Source organism: Anolis sagrei, chromosome X (genome assembly GCF_037176765.1).
Source record: "Anolis sagrei isolate rAnoSag1 chromosome X, rAnoSag1.mat, whole genome shotgun sequence".
NCBI lineage: Eukaryota > Metazoa > Chordata > Lepidosauria > Squamata > Dactyloidae > Anolis > Anolis sagrei.
Window position 1 is genome coordinate 61,915,393 of NC_090034.1, and position 22,286 is coordinate 61,937,678.

The following is a 22,286-nucleotide window of genomic DNA, read 5'->3' on the forward strand; positions in this document are numbered from 1 at the left end:
AAAGGGCAAAAACTGGGTTGCAGTTAAACATTAAAAAACCCAAGATGATGGCAGCCAGACTGATGGATAACTGGCAAATAGAGGGAGAAAACGTGGAGGTCGTGACAGGGTTTGTATTTCTAGGTGTGAAGATGACTGCAGATGCAGACTGAAGCCAGGAAATCAGAAGACGTTTCCTTCTTGGGAGGACAGCAATGGCCAATCTTGATCAAAGAGTGAACAGTAGAGATATCACACTGGCAACAAAGGTCTGCATAGTTACAGCAATGGTATTCCACGTAGTAACCTATGGATGTGAGAGCTTGACCATAAGGAAGGCTGAGCGAAGGAATATAGAGGCTTTGGAACTGTGGTGCTGGAGGAAAGTGACGAGAGTGCCTTGGACCACAAGAAGATCAAGCCAGTCCATATTCCAGGAAATAAAGCCCGACTGCTCATTGGAGGGAAGGATACTAGAGGCAAAGATGAAGTCCTTTGGCCACATAATGAGAAGACAGGAAAGCTTGGAGAAGAGAATAATGCTGGGGAAAAGGGAAGGGAAAAGGAAGAGGGGACGAGCAAGGGAAAGGGGGATGGATGGTATCCTTGAAGTGACGGGCTTGACCTTGAAGGAGATGGGGGTGGCCATGGCTGACAGGGAGCTCTGGCCTGGGCTGGGCCAGGAGGGAACCAAGAGGCGGAAGCCACTGAACGAATAAACAACAACAACAATAATAATATTGAAATAATAACATATAATAATAATAATAATAATAATACAAAACAATAAAATAATATAATAAAATATTCAAATACTGTAATATTATAAAATAATATAATAATAAAATATTCAAATACTGTAATATTATAAAATAATATAATAATAAAATATTCAAATACTGTAATATTATAAAATAATATAATAATAAAATATAGGGACCTCCAACATGGTCCAAAGACGCTTATTGCTCCGTAAGTGTACAAACCATGTATAAATATGTGAGGTCTCTTCCAGCTCTTTGATTCTATGATTCTATGAAACTATGCAAGGTTTTTTGTTATTTTTTGTTGTGTCAGGAGCGACTTGAGAAACTGCAAGTCGCTTTTGGTGTGAGAGAATTGGCCGTCTGCAAGGACGTTGCCCAGGGGACGCCCGGATGATTTATGTTTTTATCATCCTTGTGGGAGGCTTCTCTCATGTCCCCGCATGAGGAGCTGGAGCTGATAGAGGGAGCTCATCCGCCTCTCCCCAGATTCGAACCTGCGACCTGCCGGCACAGGGGTTTAACCCACTGCGCCACCGGGAGCTCCCTATGCAAGGTTAAGAAGATGAACAACAGTTGACTGATTTAATACACAGTCAGATGGAATTAGCAACAGTTAAACAGATTAAAACAGGGGATTAAAACTGATTGAAGCCATACAAGATGGCTAGGGGAATAGGGAAAAGACAGCAAAAGGTACGAGGCATGTTCCAGCCTGTGTCTAAAAGAATTGTCTAATCCTGGCTGCCTCAGAAAAAAACTTGGCAACTGCCAGGATCACGTGGGGAAGGTCATCACCAAGTAAAACTTCACATAAAATTTCACTAGACTGGCCAGTATGTTTCTGAGTAGGTGGTGGATTGTGTATGCTTCGAGCTGCATGACAGTAGAATAAAAACTGCATGACAGCAGAATGTGGGACATGCAGTCTACTTCCTGATTGTTACATAGGGAGAATCTTTCTTTCTTTATATGGTGTATCTGCAAATCTCCCATGCAGCAGTTCAGACAGGAAAACATTATAATCATAGAATCAAAGAGTTGGAAGAGACCTCACGGGCCATCCAGTCCAACCCCCTGCCAAGAAGCAGGAATGTTGCATTCAAATCACCCCTGACAGATGGCCATCCAGCCTCTGTTTAAAAGCTTCCAAAGAAGGAGCCTCCACCACACTCCGGGGCAGAGAGTTCCACTGCTGAACGGCTCTCACAGTCAGGAAGTTCTTCCTCATGTTCAGATGGAATCTCCTCTCTTGTAGTTTGAAGCCATTGTTCCGCGTCCTAGTCTCCAAGGAAGCAGAAAACAAGCTTGCTCCCTTCTCCCTGTGGCTTCCTCTCACATATTTATACATGGCTATCATATCTCCTCTCAGCCTTCTCTTCTTCAGGCTAAACATGCCCAGCTCCTTAAGCCACTCATCATAGGGCTTGTTCTCCAGACCCGTGATCATTTTAGTTGCCCTCCTCTGGACACATTCCAGCTTGTCAATATCTCTCTTTAATTGTGGTGCCCAGAATTGGACACAATATTCCAGGTGTGGTCTAACCAAAGTGGAATAGAGGGGGAGCATGACTTCCCTAGATCTAGACACTATGCTCCTATTGATGCAGGCCAAAATCCCATTGGCTTTTTTTGCCGCCACATCACATTGTTGGCTCATGTTTAACTTGTTGTCCACGAGGACTCCAAGATCTTTTTCACACGTACTGCTCTCAAGCCAGGCATTGTCCCCCATTCTGTATCTTTGCATTTCGTTTTTCCTGCTAAAGTGGAGTATCTTGCATTTGTCACTGTTGAACTTCATTTTGTTAGTTTCGGCCCATCTCTCTAATCTGTCAAGATTGTAGGCAATGGTATTTGGCCACAGTCAAGTTCTTTAGATAGTTTGCTGCATGGAAAGGCCAAACATAATGTATGGACAAGGCACTTGGGGAGCAAGATACATATGAACAAGAGCGCAGCTCATGAAAAGTTCTCTGTTTGATTGATTTGGGTCTGGAGAACAAGTCCTACGAGGAGCAGCTTGAGGAGCTGGGCATGTTTAGCCTGCAGAAGAGAAGGCTGAGAGGAGACATGGCAAGGGCCAGAGGGGAAGTCATGAGGAGGAGGGAGCAGGCTTCCTTTTTGCTGCCCTGAAGACTAGGACACAATGGAACAATGGCTTCAGACTACAGGAAAGGAGATTCCACCTGAACATGAGGAAGAACTTCCTGACTGTAAGAAGAGCTGTTCAGCAGTAGAACTCTGGAGGGAGTGTGGTGGAGGCTCCTTCTTTGGTGGCTTTGAAGCAGAGGATGGATGGCCATCTGTCGGGGGTGCTTTGAAGGTGAATTTCCTGCTTCTTGGCAGAATGGGGTTAGAATGAATGGCACACCAGGTCTCTGTCAGCTCCAGGCAGATCTCAGAACAAAACCACGCTCACAAGGGGGTTCTTTGGATACATGTGTATTATTCAGTCTTGCCAGGATGAAACGAAGTTAGATCTGGGTTGTTGTAGGTTTTTCCGGGCTATATGGCCATGTTCTAGAGGCATTTTCTCCTGACGTTTCGCTTGCATCTATGGCAAGCATCCTCAGAGGTAGTGAAGTTAGATCTGAAGGTTTCCCGCCAAAGCAGTGGTATATTACCTACCCGATTCACACCCCTCCTCCCTCCCCACTTATCTTGGTTTATGACTGCGTTCAATTCCCAGAGAACTCAGAACACAGAGCATCCCTTCCTGCCAGATGGCCCTTATCAGGCCCATATTTTACTTCAATGTCAGGAGGGAGGATTTTAGCTTTTGTTGACTTAAGCTCGAAGACCAGATCCTGACAGTCTCTTCCCACTCAAGGATTCTATGAGTCTATGCTGCATGGAAAGGCCCAACATAATGTATGGACAGGGCACTTGGGGAGCAAGATACATAAGAGTGAAAGCACAGCTCAGAAATGGCAATGTCCCGCAGTCTCTGTTTGATTGATTTGAGAGCCATGTCAAAACCTAGGTGAGTTAGGAAGGATGCAGAAAGGCTGATGGAGGAGGCTTTCTTAGAGTTGATCTTAAACCAGCTGCTTATGTACTCATCCTGAGCTAAGTGGCGAATCAGACAGGATCCTAGACTGAAAACTTGAGCCAATATTTAAGCGCCCACCACCTCGCCCTAATTGACAAGGGTGGTTCCCCGGATTCAAGTAGCAAGACATCAGGATGGGACACATCTGGGGAGCTGGAAGAGGGCACAACTTGGGGCTTTGTGGGAGGAGTGCAGGGCTCCTGATACAAGTTACCAAAAGTTTTTAGCATGCTTGTTAAGTGAGGCATTGAACAGGAGCGCCCAGGTGTTATGGTCACGTTGCCCTTTTTTTTTTTTACCTCGGAAAGGACTTGCATTCCCTTCTAAATTGAAACAGGGAAGCGGGTAGAGATCTGGAGCCAGATTTTCTGTAGCCAATATAGGTGTCTCTTATATGAGGGGCATTCATGAAAGATCTCCCTGACCCTCTTCCTGTGAACTGAATGCAATGAAACTTGGCCCAGTTCTGAGTCCTTCTCTCCATGGGTGCCACCTCAGGACACACACTTCTTCCATTTTTTAAGCAACTGTAAACTGTTGTAGTTCAGCGTGTTGCTCGAGTTGCTACTCCTAGTAGCAGGGAGAACGGGTCTACTTTGGAGTCGGAGGGAGAACAGCAGCGTCAGCACATTAGAGAAATCATTATGGCTCCAAGCGATACTGATACGTTTCCAGACTTCTCCGATTGTGAGATGGGGGATGGGAAAGTGAGCAGAGGTGTAAAGAGGGCTGCTCGGGAGCCAGAGTCTGAGGGGGAATTACAAAGGAAGCGTATTCGGGAAATACTTTGTGCACCAACAAAGGATGAAGATTTCCTTGGGTTTGAAAGGAGTTCTGGATCTGGGAGTGAAATGGAAGAAGAGGAAGAGTTAGATTGGACCCGTGTGCAACACATAAGAGATAGCTGTAACCAACCCACCTCTAGTGAGGAATTTGAGGGGTTCACTGGGGATTGGCAGCCAGGGGACTCTTGGCAGGATCTGAACCCTGATACTCGTTGGCAGAGGTGGAGGGATGGGCATTCAGCTGCAAATTTGGGAGAGGGTGGGGAGCTCATCAAACTCTGAGGAAGAACTTTGAGATAAAAGTGGGTTCAGTTTGGACTATATTTCGCAGAAGGCAAAGTGTCTTCATGGGACATAATTCTTTGTACTGCCAACTTTCCACCTTGGGTTCTGGGCTTTAGCTTCGTGTGTTCCTGTGCTCCTGTTTTCTTGGTGACTCAAGCGTTCCAGCCTTGCTTCTCAACGGATTGACCACGGACCGGTTTGACTTCGCTTTTGGACTTCTGGACTTTGTATGCTTATATTTTTGTGACTGTAACAATTCTTAGTTCTGAAACTACGTTTTTCCAGCTTCAAAGACTGTGTTTTTGTACTATTCTGACTTTCAAGCAATTTGCTTCATCTTTTGTTTAATGCGGATTATTAGGCAGCGCTATAATCCGGATTATATTTTTGTTACTCCTATCGACTTATTTTTGGTACCAAATTGCTCCAGCGGGCCTTAGCACTGAAGTTAAGTGCTTTGTAGGTCCTTTTATTTGCAATAAAGCCGTGTTTGATCCTTTATTCTGTGTCTGCCATTGTTTAAGGCTTCTGGGTTCTGACAGTAAACACCTCACTTGTAGAAGTCGACAGATTGCTCCTAAAGCCACGTTGTGACTTCGGAAATCAGAGTCTCATCACCTGAGAAATGCCTGCCCTTCAAACACAAATTTCTTGTTGGAAAAAGGTGGAAATCCTATGGTGTGAGGTTGGGTAAATCAGGGAGAAGAGGTAGAATTTCAAAGCCACAAGAGCATGCTTCTTCCATTTGGGCAACATGGGAGCTGTGCACTGGTGCATTGTCTTGCAGAAGGCAAACACTTTTGGTGAGCCGGCCACATTGTCTCTTGGTTGGATGGCCTCCCGCAATGTCCGCAGCGTGAAGCCTAGTCTGCCCCAGTGATCATGGTTCCTTTTGCTAGGAAATCCATCCATCCTCCTCCAGTCTGGTCCCAAAATACTGTGAGCATGACCTTGCCTGCTGAGAGTTGCCTTCTTTGGAAGCGGTGAGTCATAATGCTTCCATTGCATCGACTGGGTTTTAGTCTCAGGATCAGAGCGATGGACCCAGCTTTTACCCTGTGTGATCAGTCTGTTGAAGAAGTCCTCCTGGTTTCCATGGCATATTCTTGTCAATAGAGCCTGAGAGCTTTCAACTCGTTCCTGCTTCTAGAAAAAGATGAGCAGCCAGGGGACCCAGTGAGCGGATCCCTTATGCAGGTTAAGATGGTCTTGGATTATTTTTTTCCACGGACCCCAAATTCATTTTGACATTTGGGGCAAGGTAGCAAATGGTTATGCGGTGATTTTCCAAAATGGTGATCTCTACTTGCTGGATGGTGTGTTCATCAACAGTACAGTGGGATCACCCTGGAATTGGAGCTTTTTGCACCAAAGTCCAACCACAATTGAATTGACGATGCCAGTTCTTGACTCCATCCTATGATGGGGAATCGTCACCGTAAATCTCTTTCATCTCATCGAACATCTCCTAGTGGTGGTCTTCCAAGGAAAGGAAATTGATGACTGCTCTGTATTCCACTGGGTCCATTCTCAAACCTCAATTCACTTCTGCACCTGTATTATTATTATTATTATTATTATTATATTATTATTATTATTATTATTATTATTATTATTATCTTTATTTGTACCCCGCTAGCATCTCCCGAAGGACTCAATGCGGCTTACAAAGGCCAAGGCCTCAAAAACAGAGCATAACAAATACCCAACTCAAAGCAAATCAAACAATTAAAGCAATATCAAAAACAACAGAACAATACAACAATACACCAAACACAATAAAACTGGGCCGGGCCAAATGTAATGGGTACAGATTAAAAGTGCTGATGTGACAGGTGGTATGTCGGATTTTAGGGTAAGTGCAGTGTGCAAGCAGTCTTAAAATCTAATAAAGTGCTTCTGAGACAGGTCGTTGGAGTTTTCCTATTCTGGAAAGGCACATCGGAACAGCCAGGTCTTCAAGTTCTTCCTAAAGACTGCCAACGTAGGGGACTGTCTAATGTCTTTGGGGAGGGTGTTCCAGAGTCGGGGGGCCACCACAGAAAAGGCCCTGTCTCGCATCCCCACCAGACACGCCTGCAATGCAGGGGGAATCGCGAGCAAGGCCTCTCCAGATGAGCAAAGAGAACGTGTGGGTTCATAGACGGAGATGCAGTCATGCAGGTAGGATGGTCCCAAACCGTTTAGGGCTTTGTAGGTAAGCACCTGCACCTTAAATTGGGCTCAGAAGATAAACGGCAGCCAGTGGAGCTCCCTGAACAGGAGGGTTGACCTCTCTCTGTAGGGAGCACCAGTTAATATCCTGGCCGCTGCTCGCTGGACCAGTTGAAATTTCCGAGCCGTTTTCAAGGGCAGCGCCATGTAGAGCGCATTACACTAGTCTAATCTAGAGGTGACCAAGGTATGGACCACCCCGGCCAGATCAGCCTTTGCGAGGTACGGTCGCAGTTGGCGCACAAGTCTCAATTGTGCAAAAGCCCTCCCGGACACCGCCGACGCCTGAGCCTCAAGCGTAAGTGATGAATCCAGAAGGACTCCCAGACTGCAGACCTGTGACTTCAGGGGGAGTGTAACCCTGTCCAACACAGGTTGCCACCCTATACCCCAATCCAGTTTACGATCGACCAGGAGGACCTCTGTCTTGTCGGGATTGATCTGCAGCTTGTTCCTCCTCATCCAGATAGACACAGCGGCCAGGCACTCGTCCAGCACCCGAGAGGCCTTCTTGGAGTAATAGAGTTGTGTGTCATCCGCATAGAGATGGCACCTAACTCCAAAACTCCGGATGACCTCTCCCAGCGGTTTCATGTAGATGTTAAAAAGCATGGGAGACAGAATAGAGCCTTGCGGGACCCCACAGGTCAAAGGCCAGGGGTCCGAGCAGACGTCTCCCAGCTTCACCATCTGGGATCGTACGTCCAGGAAGGACCGGAGCCACGACAAAACCGTGCCCCCGAGACCCATCCCAGAGAGTCTACCCAGAAGGATACCATGATTGATGGTATTGAAAGCCGCTGAGATGTCCAAGAGAACCAACAGGGTCACACTCCCCCTGTCCAGCTCTCTACGGAGGTCATCCACCAAGGCGACCAAGGCCGTCTCCGTGCCGTGACCAGGCCTGAAACCAGACTGTGACTGATCTAGATAGTTGTCATCTAGAAAGCCCTGGAGCTGGGAGACAACCACCCGCTCCAGCACCTGTACAATCAAGACCATTCTCAATCCTGAGTTGTAAATTGGCATGTAATCTATAGAGACCTATATTATTACACATGTGCAGTTTCAGCGTCCCGTGATAAACAGAAGTGGGTCAGGGGAAATATTTAATTAACGGCCATCGTATATAACAATAACAATAATAATACTGACTGTTAGGAATTGCGGGAGTCCAAAACACCTGGAAGGAGGGTGAAGTTGGCCCGTGCTCATGCTAGACTGGGCCCAGGCCTGCCGCGAAGGCCTCCTACCTGTGCAGCCTTCTCCGTCAGGGCGGCGCTGCATCCCGGGTGGACAGATGCAGGCGAAGGTGCCAATGAGGTTTTTGCACATCATGCCTTGGGCCTCGCAGTCGTCCAGGCCTTCCGCGCATTCATCCAGGTCTGCGAAGGGAGGAGGGAAGGAGGAGAGAATAAGGGGGGGGGGGCACAGAACAAAGTTGCCCTTGAAGACTAGCGGGAAGCCTGCTCTAAAGCAGAGCTGCCCAAACAGAGCGTCCATTTTCAAAACCCTGGAACCAAAAAAGATACAGTATTTGCTACCAAATGTCATGCGCAGCGGCAAAAGGGAAGGCCATTACAGTGGTGACCTGCTTATACTTCCTTCTTTAAAAGAACACCAAAGCTTCCAGCAATAGGAAAGGAAAGGAAAGGAAAAGGAAAGCCTTGGGGTTCATTTCTGCTGCAGAATGAATCCCCTCTAATTGCCTTGGTTCAATGCTACGGAGTCCTGGGGGATGTAGCCTATGCAAACTCCAAATCGCAGAGTCCCATGGCATGGAGTTCTTGCCATGCAATGAGAGGCTGGTTCACCTTTGCACATCCTGCGGTCAAGTCGCAAGGTGTACCCGGAGGGGCAGGTGCACTCGTAGGAGCCCAGGGCATTGAGGCAGCGGAAGGCGCACAGCAGCGGGTTCAAGGCGCACTCGTTGATGTCTGCACAGAGCACAAAGGGAGAGAAAGAAAGGGGTTGGGATGTCACTGCCAGCAGGGATAGAACCAGACCAGCATAGAATTGGAACGGGGCCTCCAAAAGGGGTTGGGCCTCCAATCCACCACCCTTTTGCCCTTATGGAGGAAAACCCCAATCAAAGCCCCCACCCCACCCCAACGTATGGCCATCCAACCTCTGCTTAATAATAGTACAACTATAGCATCCTATAGTAAAAAGGGAACCCCAAAGGCCATCTAGTCCAACTCCCTTCTGCTATTATGTAGGAAAAGCATAATCAGAGCCCCCGACAGATGGGCATCCTGCCTCAATAATAATAATAATAATAATAATAATAATAATAATAGAATCCTAGAGTTGGAAGGGATCCCAAAGCCCAACAAGTCCAATCTTCTTCTTTTTGTTTGTTTGTTAAAACTGTTTATTTTGATTATGGTACATAACAGAAAAGCAAATCATGGCAGATATAATCAGGTACCAATATTTTTGACGTGTACATGCCTATCTACCTTATTCAGTCAATCAGTTAATTTTGTCATTAAGTACAAATTATTATCATTTACATATCTTAATACACATAGACTTGCTATTTCTGCCTGTTTTCCACTGCTTTCCGTCAGAGCTTTGTATTAATTTTTTTTCATAACATTCAGTAAATCATCACATGGCATTTTACACACATACCACAGACCTTACACTCATCCCAAAACCCCTATCCTAAATAAAATAAACCCTCATCCCCACACCTGTGCACCCTTCACCATGACTTCCCACACCGAAACACTATGAAGCCTTTAAGCCTATTTATCTATCCTTATTCATGGTAAACCTAAAATTCCTAATGGAGCTCCTCTATATATTACTGACTCTCTATTCAGATATGCCATGGCCAACTTCCATTTTTCTAGAAAGTCCTCATTACTCTTATTCCTCCTGTTATAAGTTAGTGTGGCCATTAGCATATATTCTCGCATTCTTTCCCTCCAATCCGTTTTGGTTAGACCTTTTTCCCCTTTCCAATCTTTGGCTATGGTCAATCTTGCTGCTGCAAAGCTATATTGATATATTTCTTTGTCCTTTTGATTATTGTTTTCTCTCTGTAGACCTAGCAGACACAGTCCTGGGCTTTTTTAAATCTTGTTATGTAACATTTTATTTGTCTCCTTAATAACATTATCCCAAAATTCCTGTATGATCACGCAGGTCCACCACATGTGGAGGAATGTCCCTTTCTGTTTCCTGCACTTCCAGCAAATACCTTGTTGTGATTTGTCTATTTTAGCCAATGTTGCTGGAGTGATATAACACCTATAAAACATTTTGTATTGATTCTCCCTGATTGAACCCGATAAAGTAAATTTGAATTCTTTGTTCCATAGGTATTCCCATTTGTCCAATTTTATTGGTCTGCCTAGGTCCTTGGCCCAGGATAACATTACTGTCTTGACTCTGTTGTCCTCCATGTTATAGCTTAGTATGTACTTGTATAATCTAGAGATTAACCCTTTATCCCCCTTTTCCCATATTCTTTCCAATTCTGATTCTTTGGATGCAAATCCAATCCTCAAGTCTTTTTTGTATCTTTCATGCAGTTGGTGATAACAAAACCAATCATTAATCTCCAATTCTTCCCGCCCTTTTAATTTCCATTTTTCATTTTCTCTAATAAGGTATTCTTTATATGTTCTTGTTTCTACCCTTAAGGTTGGTCTTGTAACTGCTTCTAGTGGCCTCAGCCAAAGGGGGCAGTCCAACCTTCTTCTGCCTTCATGCAGGAAAAGCACCATCAGAGCCCTCCCGAGAGATGGTCATCCAGCTTAGAGTTGTTATCATCATCATCATCATCATCATCATCATCATCATTCTAATCCTGTTGCCTTCCCTCCCCATTTGGTCCCATCTGCAAACTTGATAGGAAGGAGACCCTCTAAATCTTCAATCAAGTCATTGATGTTGAATAGTACTGAAAGACCCAGGACAAGACCCTTTTCTAGGCACCCAAAGAGCCTCCCCTTCCCTCCACTAAGCAGCCCCAAGGCCTGACCTTCACAGGTCATCATGGGTCCCGGCTCGAAGCCCTCGTCGCAGGTGCACTCGAAGCCCCCCACCACGTTGGTGCAAGTCCCGTTCCCACAAGGGTTCCCGATGGAGCACTCGTCTGTGTCTGCGTGGGAAGAAAGGAAGGCATTTTAATAAAATGGGGTGTATCCCTGAGGAATGTCAGAGGAGAGAGAGGGATTTGAATAAAAAGAGTCATGTCCCTGAGAAGTGTAAGGGATAGGAGGAGAGAATGGAGAGGGATTTGCATAAAAGAGGTTGTGTCCCTGAGGAGTGCCCAGGGATAGGAGGAGGGGACTGTGGTCTTGGGGTGGAAAGACCATAGAAAGTGGGAAGTTAAAAAACGGTACGGTTACTTAGCAGACTTTATGCTCCAGGACTACATCTTTGAAAGAAGAGCCAAATATACATCATGCAGAATCAAGAAGAATTGGGTTCTGAAATGGGGAAGATTGATAGATAAGGTCAAAGGAAAAGAAAAATAGAAAGAACTGAACCCATTCTCTTTCTACAATTGTTCAATTAAAATAATATTTGAATGAAGGCAAGTACTGTTCCCAGAGGGTGGGGGGAGAGGTGTAAAATCGATAGATACAAGTGGGAGATAAAGGACAAGGGACAGAGAAGTGTCCAGGGATAAGAGGGCAAAGAGAGAGATTTGCATAAAAGGGGCGTGTCCCTGAGAAGTGTCCAGGGATAAGAGGGCAGAGAGAGGGATTTGCATAAAAGGGGGCGTGTCCCTGAGACGTGTCCAGGGATAAGAGGGCAGAGAGAGGGATTTGCATAAAAGGGGGTGTGTCTCTGAGAAGACGGGGATAGGAGAAGAGAAGAGAGGGATTGGAATAAAAGGGGGCATGTCCCTGAGCTCCTCCTTCTCACCCACGCACTGGACGCCGGTGTAGTCCAGGTTGTACCCGAAGGGGCACTCGCAGCGGAAGGATCCGTCAGTGTTGATGCAGGCCCCATTGATGCAGATGCCGGGGTTCTCGGCGCATTCATTCACATCTGGAAGGGAAGCGGGACCAAGGAGGGAGAGAGGTCACTCTTCCTAACCCAGTCCAAGCCAGCAACAAGGCAAATCAGGGCACCAAGAGGTCCCTTTCCCTCGTATCTTTCTTCTAGCGTGTTGCAATGTTGCAACGACGAACCCTCTCACCTTCCCTGGTGTCTCCTGGTCCTGGGATGGCCCCATGGCCGTAAGGGCACAGCTCCTGGAAAGCGACTGGAGGAAAAAGAGAGGGAGGCATTACAGCCATTGTATTGAAACACAAACAAGGGAATACCCACATCACTCCATCTGTCTTATTTGCATCTATCTATCTATCCATCCATCCATCCATCCATCCATCTTACTTGTATCAATCTATACATCTGTATTGTCCAAGGCTTTCATGGCTGGAATCACTAGGTTTTTGTAGGTTTTTCAGGCTATATGGCCATGTTCTAGAAGCATTATCTCCTGACATTTCTCCTGCATCTGTGGCAAGCATCCTCAGGGGTTGTGAGGTCTGTTGGAACTAGGAAAATTGGGTTTATATATCTGTGGAATCCCCCTCTGGCCTCCTTTAACAGCCAGGATGGGCAGGGGTCTAGGATGCATGTGGTTGCCCTCACTTCTCCAAGAATCTTGTCCACATCCTCGGGTTTCACCAATTGAAATGAATCCATTAAAACCGGACAAGGAGATGCTCGTGTTACATCCTCAGAGATTGCCGTTAACATGGTGTCCAGGCCAGAACGGATCAAAGCAACTTTGTCCGCGAAGAACTGAGCAAACGCTTCATAGCGGGCTGCCAAGTTGTCAGGGCTCCCATCCGCAGAGGTGGGATTTAATAGGCCTTTGACAACTCGAAACAGCTCCGCCAGACAGTTCTTTGCGGACGCAATAATGGCCAGGTCTGAACGCCACACGCTCTCTAGTTCCCTCTTCCTTCACTTCATCGCTGCCAGCTCCCCGTTGAACCAAGGAGATGGTTTAGATCGGCTACTTGAGAGAAGACGTTCCAGAGCAATCGTGTCTATTACTCTAGTCATCTCCTCATTCCAGAGAGAGACCAGGGCATCAACAGGATCACCTACAGAAGTGGCGAGAAACTCCCCAAGAGCCGTCAAGAATCCCTCGGGATCCATAAGACTCCTGGGGCGGACTATCTTAATCGGTCCTCCATCCCTGCGGAGGTTAGAGGATGCAGTGAGTCTAAACTTGATCAGGTGATGGTTGGTCCATGGCAACGGAGCAATAGTCAATTCCTCTACACCCCCACCATTCTCCCATCCCTGGCAGAAAACCAAGTCTAAGGCGTGTCCAGCCTTGTGAGTAGGGCCAGAGATCAGTTGGGACAGCCCCATGGTCGCCATGGAAGACATGAAGTCCTGAGCCGCTCCTGACAGGGTAGCCTCAGCGTGAATGTTGAAGTCCCCCAGCACAATAAGTCGTTGGGACTCCAACACCAGGCTTCAGATTATCCCAGCTAGCTCACGTAGGGAGACTGTAGTGCAGCGGGGTGGACGGTACACTAACATTATCCCTATTCTGTCCCGGTCACCTGCCTTCAAGTGGACACATTCAAAAATGGTTGACAGCGGGATGGGGCACCTGGTCAGGGAGATGGCATCCCTATAGACCACTGCAACCCCACCTCTCCGCCCCCCAGATCTTGGTTGGTGCTGCACGGAGTAACCTGGTGGACAAAGCTGGGTCAGATTTACACCTCCAGCCTCATGCAACCAGGTCTCCGTTATGCACGCCAGATCTGCCTGTTCATCCAAGATTAGATCTTGGATGAAAGTTGTTTTACCACTGACAGATCTGGCGTTCAACAGCACCACCTTTAATCCGGAGGGACCGCCATCCTGGGTACTCCAATTTACCATGTCAGGAGACTGATTTGGAACTACTAATGTCACACAATCCCTAGGCCGAATTAATGGTCTCCCTTAATAAATGGTCTCTCTTAATAGCTACCTACCTACCTACCCATCCATCTTACATCTATCTATCTATCTATCCATCCATGCATCCATCACAGCCATAGATACATCGTATTTGTATCTATCTCTTGTGTCTATCAGTCATATCTGCATGCCACCTTTCTCATAGAGCTGGGTTTCAGGTGCCCCCAGGATCCACCAAGCAATGCAGTTACTCTGGAGACGGCTGTGCATCTTAGTAAGTAGCATCTCTGCAGGGAAGCCCCTTGTTCCTGCCCATGGGTCCAATCCATGAGTATCTATCTACTTGTCTCTGTCCCTGGGAGGGGTGTCTGTCCGCCTCATGGTCCTACCATTCCCCTCCTGAGGGCACAACTCGCAGGGGTCTCCCCAGCCTTCTCCGGGCATCTTGCTGCAGCAGCACCGGGCCTTGGTGGTGTTGAAGGCTTTGGGCACAGAGCATTTCCCGTGGTCAAAGCGGGTGAAGCAGAAGCTCTGGCGCGTGTCTGCAAGAAATAACAATAAAAACAATTAAATTTATTTATTTATAACCGGCCCTATCTCCCTGAGAGGACTCAAGAAAGGCAGGGTGGCGGGTGAGGAAACGGCCGCTGTTTTCTCTCTTGCTCCCCCATTACACCATGTAACAAAACTGGGGGGAGGGGGGAATCCTGTTACTGGTTTGAACGTGCTATTCCTGTTTAATTGTGCAGTCCTTGCTTTGGAAGTCGTTGTCCTACTCAAGACTTTGTTGTTGTTGTGGCTGCTGCAAACTAGGTTGCATTGGTTGAGACTCGATGATGAGAGACTAATTGAAACACTAGAGCAAAATGTGCTATAGCAGGATGATGTCCCTCCTGCAAAAACCAAGTTTTGACAGTTTAATAAACATTTCCCATGTTTTTTAAGAGAGCCAATTAGAAAATGACATAGATGACACAAGGAAAAAATGTGGTACATAGTGTAATAATATATAATAATAATAATAATAATAATAATAATAATGATAATATACTAAATCAATAAACTACTATTAACAATAATAAAAACAGTAATATAATAAAATAATAAATTATAGTAATACTAATGTAATGTATATAGTAATAAATTATAATAATATTAGAATTGCATAAATAATATAACATAATATAGTAATAATAAATTATAATAATACTAATATTATATATATTTAGTATTGTTGTAGTACAGCCAGGGAAATGATGCTTCTCCCTGGGTCAGTCAGAGGAGCCAGAAACTTCAACATTAGATAAGGACTAGAGTGAAGTGATACCGAAGGCTCCCAGAGAAAAACACTGGAGCTAGGGAGATCAACAAAAGTCTTTGTTTACAGATCAAAGCAGAAAATATTCAATGCTGGTCAGAGTGATTACGTGGGAAAGTTAGGGAAAAAATTCATGGGAAAAGAAGTGACTTCACGAGTGCCAATTAATTAGCAAGTTGTTCACCTAAGGGTTAGGTCAGGCAACATAGTATTCAAGTGAGAAGCTAGGCCTGAGTTCTCTGGTTCTTGTTTCAAGTCAAGCCTCAGTTTTGGATTTAAGTATCCTGGAAGTTTTCTATGTTCTTGTTTTTATATTCCAGCTCAAGTTTTACTAAGTATACCTTTTGCTTGTGTAGAACAACGATGTTCAATGGAAGGACCCGCACAATTAAACAGGAATGACACTTTGAAACTAGGAACAGAATACTGTTCACTTTTTGTTACATAGCACAATAATAAATACGAGAATGGAGACTATTCAAGAGAGGATGTGGCCAAAGGGCACTCACCGAAGCAGCGCCGCCCGTTGTCTGAGAGGACGAAGCCCGGTGGGCAGATGCACTGGAAGCTGCCAGGGGCATTGGTGCAGGTGCCGAAGAGGCAGATGTTAGGCTCCTCCTCGCACTCGTTGATATCTGCAATCCCACAGAACAAGGCCTTAGCCAGGTGGAGTCAGTGTCCTCGTCCGTCCCAACACTATGAGGACGAGGCACAACTAGCAAAGGCAAACCATTCAAGAGCACACTAGGTTCAAGCTGACTAGCAAAGAAACTGGGATGATGGTCTCACTGGGAATCAAAGCTCTTCTGGGCTCTTGAATCATAGAATCATAGAATCAAAGAGTTGGAAGAGACCTCATGGGCCATCCAGTCCAACCCCCTGCCAAGAAGCAGGAATATTGCATTCAAATCACCCCTGACAGATGGCCATCCAGCCTCTGTTTAAAAACTTCTAAAGAAGGAGCCTCCACCACACTCTGGGGCAGAGAGTTCCACTGCTGAACAGCTCTCACAGTCAGGAAGTTCTTCCTCATGTTCAGATGGAATCTCCTCTCTTGTAGTTTGAAGCCATTGTTTCGCATCCTAGTCTCCAAGGAAGCAGAAAACAAGCTTGCTCCCTCCTCCCTGTGGCTTCCTCTCACATATTTATACATGGCTATCATATCTCCTCTCAGCCTTCTCTTCTTCAGGCTAAACATGCCCAGCTCCTTAAGCCGCTCCTCATAGTGCTTGTTCTCCAGACCCTTGATCATTTTAGTCGCCCTCCTCTGGACACATTCCAGCTTGTCAATATCTCTCTTGAATTGTGGTGCCCAGAATTGGACACAATATTCCAGGTGTGGTCTAACCAAGGCAGAATAGAGGGGTAGCATTGCTTCCCTGGGCCTAGACACTATGCTCCTATTGATGCAGGCCAAAATCCCATTGGCTTTTTTTGCTGCCACATCACATTGTTGGTTCATGTTTAACTTGCTGTCCACGAGGACTCCAAGATCTTTTTCACACGTACTGCTCTTGAGCCAGGCATTGTCCCCCATTTTGTATCTTTGCATTTTGTTTTTCCTGCCAAAGTGGAGTATCTCGCATTTGTCACTGTTGAATTTCATTTTGTTAGTTTTGGCCCATCTCTCTAATCTGTCAAGATCGTTTTGAATCCTGCTCCTGTCCTCTGGAGTATTGGCTATCCCTCCCAATTTGGTGTCGTCTGCAAACTTGATGATCATGCCTTCTAGCCCTTCATCTAAGTCATTAATAAAGACGTTGAACAGGACCGGGCCCAGGACGGAACCCTGCTTGTGGCACTCCACTTGTCACTTCTTTCCAAGATGAAGAGGAAGCATTGGTGAGCACTCTCTGGGTTCGTCCATTTTGGGCCAATTCTGGAATGTACTGAGTCCTCATCCTTTTGTAATACAGGCCATTCCCCAATTTACTAACATTTGACATACAAATGACTCCTAGTTAAGGACAGGGCTGGACTGGATGGCCTTTGGGGGTCCCTTCCAAATCTAGGATACTATATCTATCTGAAACACACACACAGGCAGTCCTGAGTTGCAAACATCTGACTCACAAACAACACACAGTTAAGAACAGGGCTGGACTGGATGGCTTTTGGGGCTCGCCTTCCACATCTAGGATACTATACATATCTTAAAAAGCCACATTTGGCAAATGGCCTCCGTCCCAGGCAAACTATGGGCTCCTAAGGAGGTCTAAGGCATGATGTTGCAAGCTGTATCCCTTGGGCTGCTCACCAATGCAGTTGTCGTTCTGGACCTCGTAGCCCGGGGGGCAGATGCAGCGGAAGGAGCCCTCCAGGTTCTGGCAGGTCCCCGGAGAACAGGTCCCCGGGAGGCTGATGCACTCGTTTACATCTGCAGAAGACGGACAGATGGAGCATCACAACCGAGATCTGGAAGCCCCATCTATTCCATATTGGGAGCCCCCCCCCCAGTGATACAGTCAATGAAGGAGACACGCCCTTTTTATGCAAATCCCTCTCAAACCTCTCCTCCTACCCCTTCCTTTTTAGAGTGACACTTCTCAGGGACACGCCCCCTTTATGCAAATCCCTCTCCATTCCCTCCTCCTATCCCAACATTTCTCAGACATGCCCCCTTTTATGCAAATCCCTCTCCCTCCTCTCCACTTATCCCAACAGTTATCAGCGACACACCCCCTTTTATGCAAATCCCTCTCCATTCCCACCTCCTATCCCCTGACACTTCTCAGAGACATGCCCCCTTTTATTTAAAGGCACGCACCCATGCAGTTCTTCCCGTCCGGCGTGTGCTCGTAGCCCTCTTGGCAGAGGCAGCGGAAGGAGCCCATGCTGTTGAGGCACCGCCCGTTGCGGCAGATCTGTCCGGCCAGCGAGGAGCATTCGTCCACGTCTGCGGGGAGGGGAGGGTGGAGTGAGTGGACATCCCCTGACCTGGTGACCTCCCCCAAGGCCCCGCCTCCTCTTCCTCTTCCTCACCCATACAGTCGTTGTTGTGGGTCAGCTCAAAGCCCGGGAAGCAGAGGCAGTTGTAGGAGCCCACCGTGTTCTTGCAGGTGCCGTTGCCGCAGGGTTGCCGGTCACACTCGTCAATGTCTGCAAAGGGAGGGAGGGAGGCCAAGGGTCAAGCAGTTGTGACAACAGCCCTGCGAGGTTGGCTACAAAGATTTCACCTCCAGATGAAAGAAGTTCCTAATACATTATTATGACTATTATTATCGCCTAGAGCATTCTCGGATGGAGGGCGATTAGTAAGTAATTAAATATGATGATGATGATGATGATGATGATGATGATTGTGTTGCTGTGAGTTTTTTGGGCTGCCTGGCCATGTTCCAGAAGCATTCTCTTCTGATGTTTCGCACACATCTATAGCAGGCACCCTCAGAGGTTGTGAAGCCTGTTGGAAAGTAGACAAGTGGGGTTGATATACTTGTGGAATAATGTCCAGGGTGGGAGAAAGAACTCTTCTCTTTTGGATGCAAGTGGGAATGCTGCAATTGGCCACCTTTATTAGCATTGAATAGCCTGCAGTTTCATGGCCTGGCTGCTTTGTGTCTGGGGGAATCCTTGGTTGGGAGGTGTTAGCTGGCCCTGAATGATTCTTGTCTGGAATTCCCCTGTTTTTTTTTTTTAGTGTTTAGCCGGTCTGAGTCTCTCTGTGGAGGTAGAGAAGATCGGGATATAACAGTTTTAAATAATAATAATATTTACTATCCTGATTCTAGAGTTTTTTTAAATACTAGTTGGCAGATTGTGTATATTTTAATGGTTTCCTCCTTTCTGTTGAAATTGTCCCCATGCTTTTTGTGAGTGCGACTCCCTTGGGAGTTACGTGACCCAGGCCCGTTCACATGGGGAACACAGGGCCCTCCCTCCTACCCACCCATGCACATGGTCAGATCCCCGGTGGCCTTGAAGCCATTGAAGCAGATGCAGAGGAAGCTGCCCTCAGTGTCCACACAGTCGCCGTGGCTGCAGACGTTGGGGATCTCCTGGCACTCATTGCGACCTGGAGCGGGGAAGAGAAGGAGGGGAGCATGCGAGGCAGGAGGGCCACAGGAAGTAGACCCCCTGCTGGGCCTCCCCCACGGGCAGGGAGTGGACCCCCCCCCCCGCCGCCTTCTGCCTTACCCACACAGGCCCCACTGAGTGAGAGCTTGTACCCGGAGGCGCACTCGCACCGGTAGCTGCCGGGGATGTTCAGGCAGTCGGCATTGCGCTGGCAAAGGCTCTCCCCACTGCTGCACTCGTCAATGTCTGTTCAAACAAAGGTGGACTATATTATTAGACAGGGCCTATCTATCTATCTCTCAGCAGACATCTCGTCTCTCTCCAGGCTCACAGGAGAAGAACTCAATGACCTATGTGGTCATTTGAATAAAAGGGGTGTGTCCCTGAGGAGTGTCAGGGGATAGGAAGAGAGAAGAAAGGGATTTGGATAAACAAGAGGCTTTCTCTCCGCTTTGCTCACCTTCACAGATGAGAAGGATGTTGTTGTAGCTGAAGCCGATGGGGCACTCGCAGCGGAAGCTGCCGATCTGGTTGATGCAGACCCCATTGCTGCAGATGGCAGGGATCTCGCTGCACTCGTCGATGTCTGTGGGCAAAAGGGGCTGCGTTTCCTTTCCACAGGTTCCACCCTGAAGGTTCCCCCCCCCCCCAGGATGGCAGCGCCTCCCCTACTTACCGATGGGCTTCCCTGTGTGGATGTCGATGATGAAGCCGGGGGCCTGGTTACCACACAGGATCTGGTACTCTGCTGCAATGGGGACAGACAAGATAGATGCAGTCCACAACGTTTGGGGGCCTTGAGAGCAGGGCTGGGCCTACTTTGGCCCTCCCTCCAGGTGTTTTGTATTCAGGTGGGGGGCTTACAACTGGCGGGCGTGGGGCAGGGCTCGCAGGGCTTGTTCCAGGCCTTGCCGATGTTGTAGGAGCAGCAGCACATCTTCTTGGTCATGTTGAAGGAGAGCTCGTTCTCGCAGGTGTCGTTGTAGTTGCGGTAGCACAGGCTCTTCCTCATGTCTGCAGAAAGTAAGAGAGAAGCCATGGATGGGTGGTCAAGGGGCGGGGCATGGACTGAAAGGAAAGGGCGGGGCATTGACCCAAAGGGGTGGGGCACTGGCCCAGAGGAAGGGGCGGGGTGTTGTTGGGTTTCCATCCCTAGGTAAAAGGTAGTCCCCTGACATTAAGTCCAGTCATGTCTGACTCTGGGGTGTGGTGCTCATCTCCATTTCTAAGCCGAAGAGCCAGCGTTGTCCGTAGACGCCTCCAAGGTCATGTGGCCGGCATGACTCCATGGAGCGCTGTTACCTTCCCGCCGGAGCGGTACCTATTGATCTACTCACATTTGCATGTTTTCGAACTGCTAGGTTGTACAGTCCATCCCTAGACTGTACAAATTTCTTGTGTCATCAAGTTTCCAGAGCTCAATGAGTAGCTAGGTTAGCAACAGGGCCAGGCTGAGGGATTCCTCCCCCCACATTCCTATACATGTTTACCCAAAAAGGGCTTTGTCTTTACTCTTCCTGCCAGCCACCGTCTCCTCCCCCTTTGGTGATGTGGTAATGGAATTTCTGTGAGGGAACTTCCTCCTAAATTTAAATTGCCCTGGATTGACCATGTGGTCTCTCCACCATTTTCCAGTCTCTTCTGCCCTTTCTTCCTTCCAGTAAGGACACATTTTGCCTCTCTCTAGGCCAGTGGCTCTCAACCTGAGGTCCCCAGATGTTTTTGGCCTTCAACTCCCAGAAATCCAGCCAGTTTACCAGCTGTTAGGATTTCTGGGAGTTGTAGGCCAAAAACATCTGGGGACCCAAGGTTGAGAACCACTGCTCTAGGCAAAATGTAGCTGCATGGACTTTTTACCTTTTGCCTCCTTTAGAAGACAAGATGCAGTAAACTAGTGAGATCCAAGACCTTCTCTATCAAAAATGTATTTCTTTTTACTTTGATAAATATTTTTGAACCTAAAGTTCTGACTCTGCAATCCTAAGCCATCCCGAAGAATAGAAGCCTATCCCAGCTTGCCACACCTAAGTTTCTGCTGGTTATGAAGTTTGCTTCTGATATGCTGGCATCAACCCAATTGAGGGTTATTTTTGAGCCTAACAGCTCAGATTCCCCAACAAAGGGTCTATGGGCCCAGGCACATGTGCGCTGAGCAAAAAGGGAAAATAGCTTTAAAGGATAGGTGAAAAGGAGCAGAGAAAGGTTTCTCAAAGAGATTTTGAGTTTTGATGTTTGGATATTTTTGAACTTTTGGTTTTTGGAATTTTCTTGGAGAATTTCATTTTATTTTTGAAAGCTGAGAACGATGGAAATGAAGCAGGATTTTATTTGGACTCTTCCTAAATTGGAAGATGAAGAGGGGAATTACTTGAATTGGAAGAATCGACTGGAATTAATTCTGAATGCCAAAGAGACTGAAGTTTGCAGCCAAGATCCGCCATCACCTGGAGATGAGGGATACGCTGACTGGTTCCAGGTCAACAAATTGGGTGAGAGCAATCATTTCAAGTTCTCTATCAGAAAGAATGTTGAGTTCGTAAAAAATGTTAAGACAGCAAAAGAAATGCTAGCATACTTGGAACGGCACTACAGCAAAAGTTTCCTTGCTGGGAGCATGCTAATTTATCAAAAATCGTTCACAGCCAAAATGGGCTCAGAACAGAGCTTAAATGGCTTCTGTAATGAATTTGCTGATCTCTACAAGGCTGCATACTCTCCCCCAACCTTTTTAACTTGTATGCAGAACACATCATGCGATGTGCGGGGCTTGATGAATGCAAGGCTGGGGTGAAAATTGCTGGAAGAAACATTAACAACCTCAGATATGCAGATGACACCACTCTGAAGGCCGAAAGCGAGGAGGAGCTGAGGAGCCTTCTAATCAAGGTGAAAGAAGAAAGCGCAAAAGCCGGGTTGCAGCTAAACATCAAAAAAACCAAGATTATGGCAACAAGAATGATTGA

The 22,286-nt window shown here is 47.0% G+C and overlaps 1 protein-coding gene across 2 annotated transcripts in view; it reads right to left on the reverse strand.

Annotated features, from left to right (window-relative positions):
• LOC132780882 (fibrillin-2) overlaps positions 1-22,286 on the reverse strand; it is a 150,186-nt gene that overhangs the window by 31,231 nt on the left and 96,669 nt on the right. For both annotated transcript variants that reach the window (XM_067473612.1, XM_067473613.1), the window contains 15 exons: positions 20,188-20,337; positions 20,000-20,071; positions 19,784-19,909; positions 19,444-19,569; positions 19,196-19,321; positions 18,289-18,405; positions 18,074-18,202; positions 17,564-17,683; positions 15,816-15,941; positions 14,378-14,530; positions 12,250-12,315; positions 11,973-12,098; positions 11,080-11,199; positions 8,897-9,019; positions 8,336-8,467 (listed from right to left, as the gene is read on the reverse strand). In XM_067473612.1, the coding sequence (XP_067329713.1) occupies positions 8,336-8,467; positions 8,897-9,019; positions 11,080-11,199; positions 11,973-12,098; positions 12,250-12,315; positions 14,378-14,530; positions 15,816-15,941; positions 17,564-17,683; positions 18,074-18,202; positions 18,289-18,405; positions 19,196-19,321; positions 19,444-19,569; positions 19,784-19,909; positions 20,000-20,071; positions 20,188-20,337 (1,812 nt within the window). The remainder of the gene's footprint in view (positions 1-8,335; positions 8,468-8,896; positions 9,020-11,079; positions 11,200-11,972; positions 12,099-12,249; positions 12,316-14,377; positions 14,531-15,815; positions 15,942-17,563; positions 17,684-18,073; positions 18,203-18,288; positions 18,406-19,195; positions 19,322-19,443; positions 19,570-19,783; positions 19,910-19,999; positions 20,072-20,187; positions 20,338-22,286) is intronic.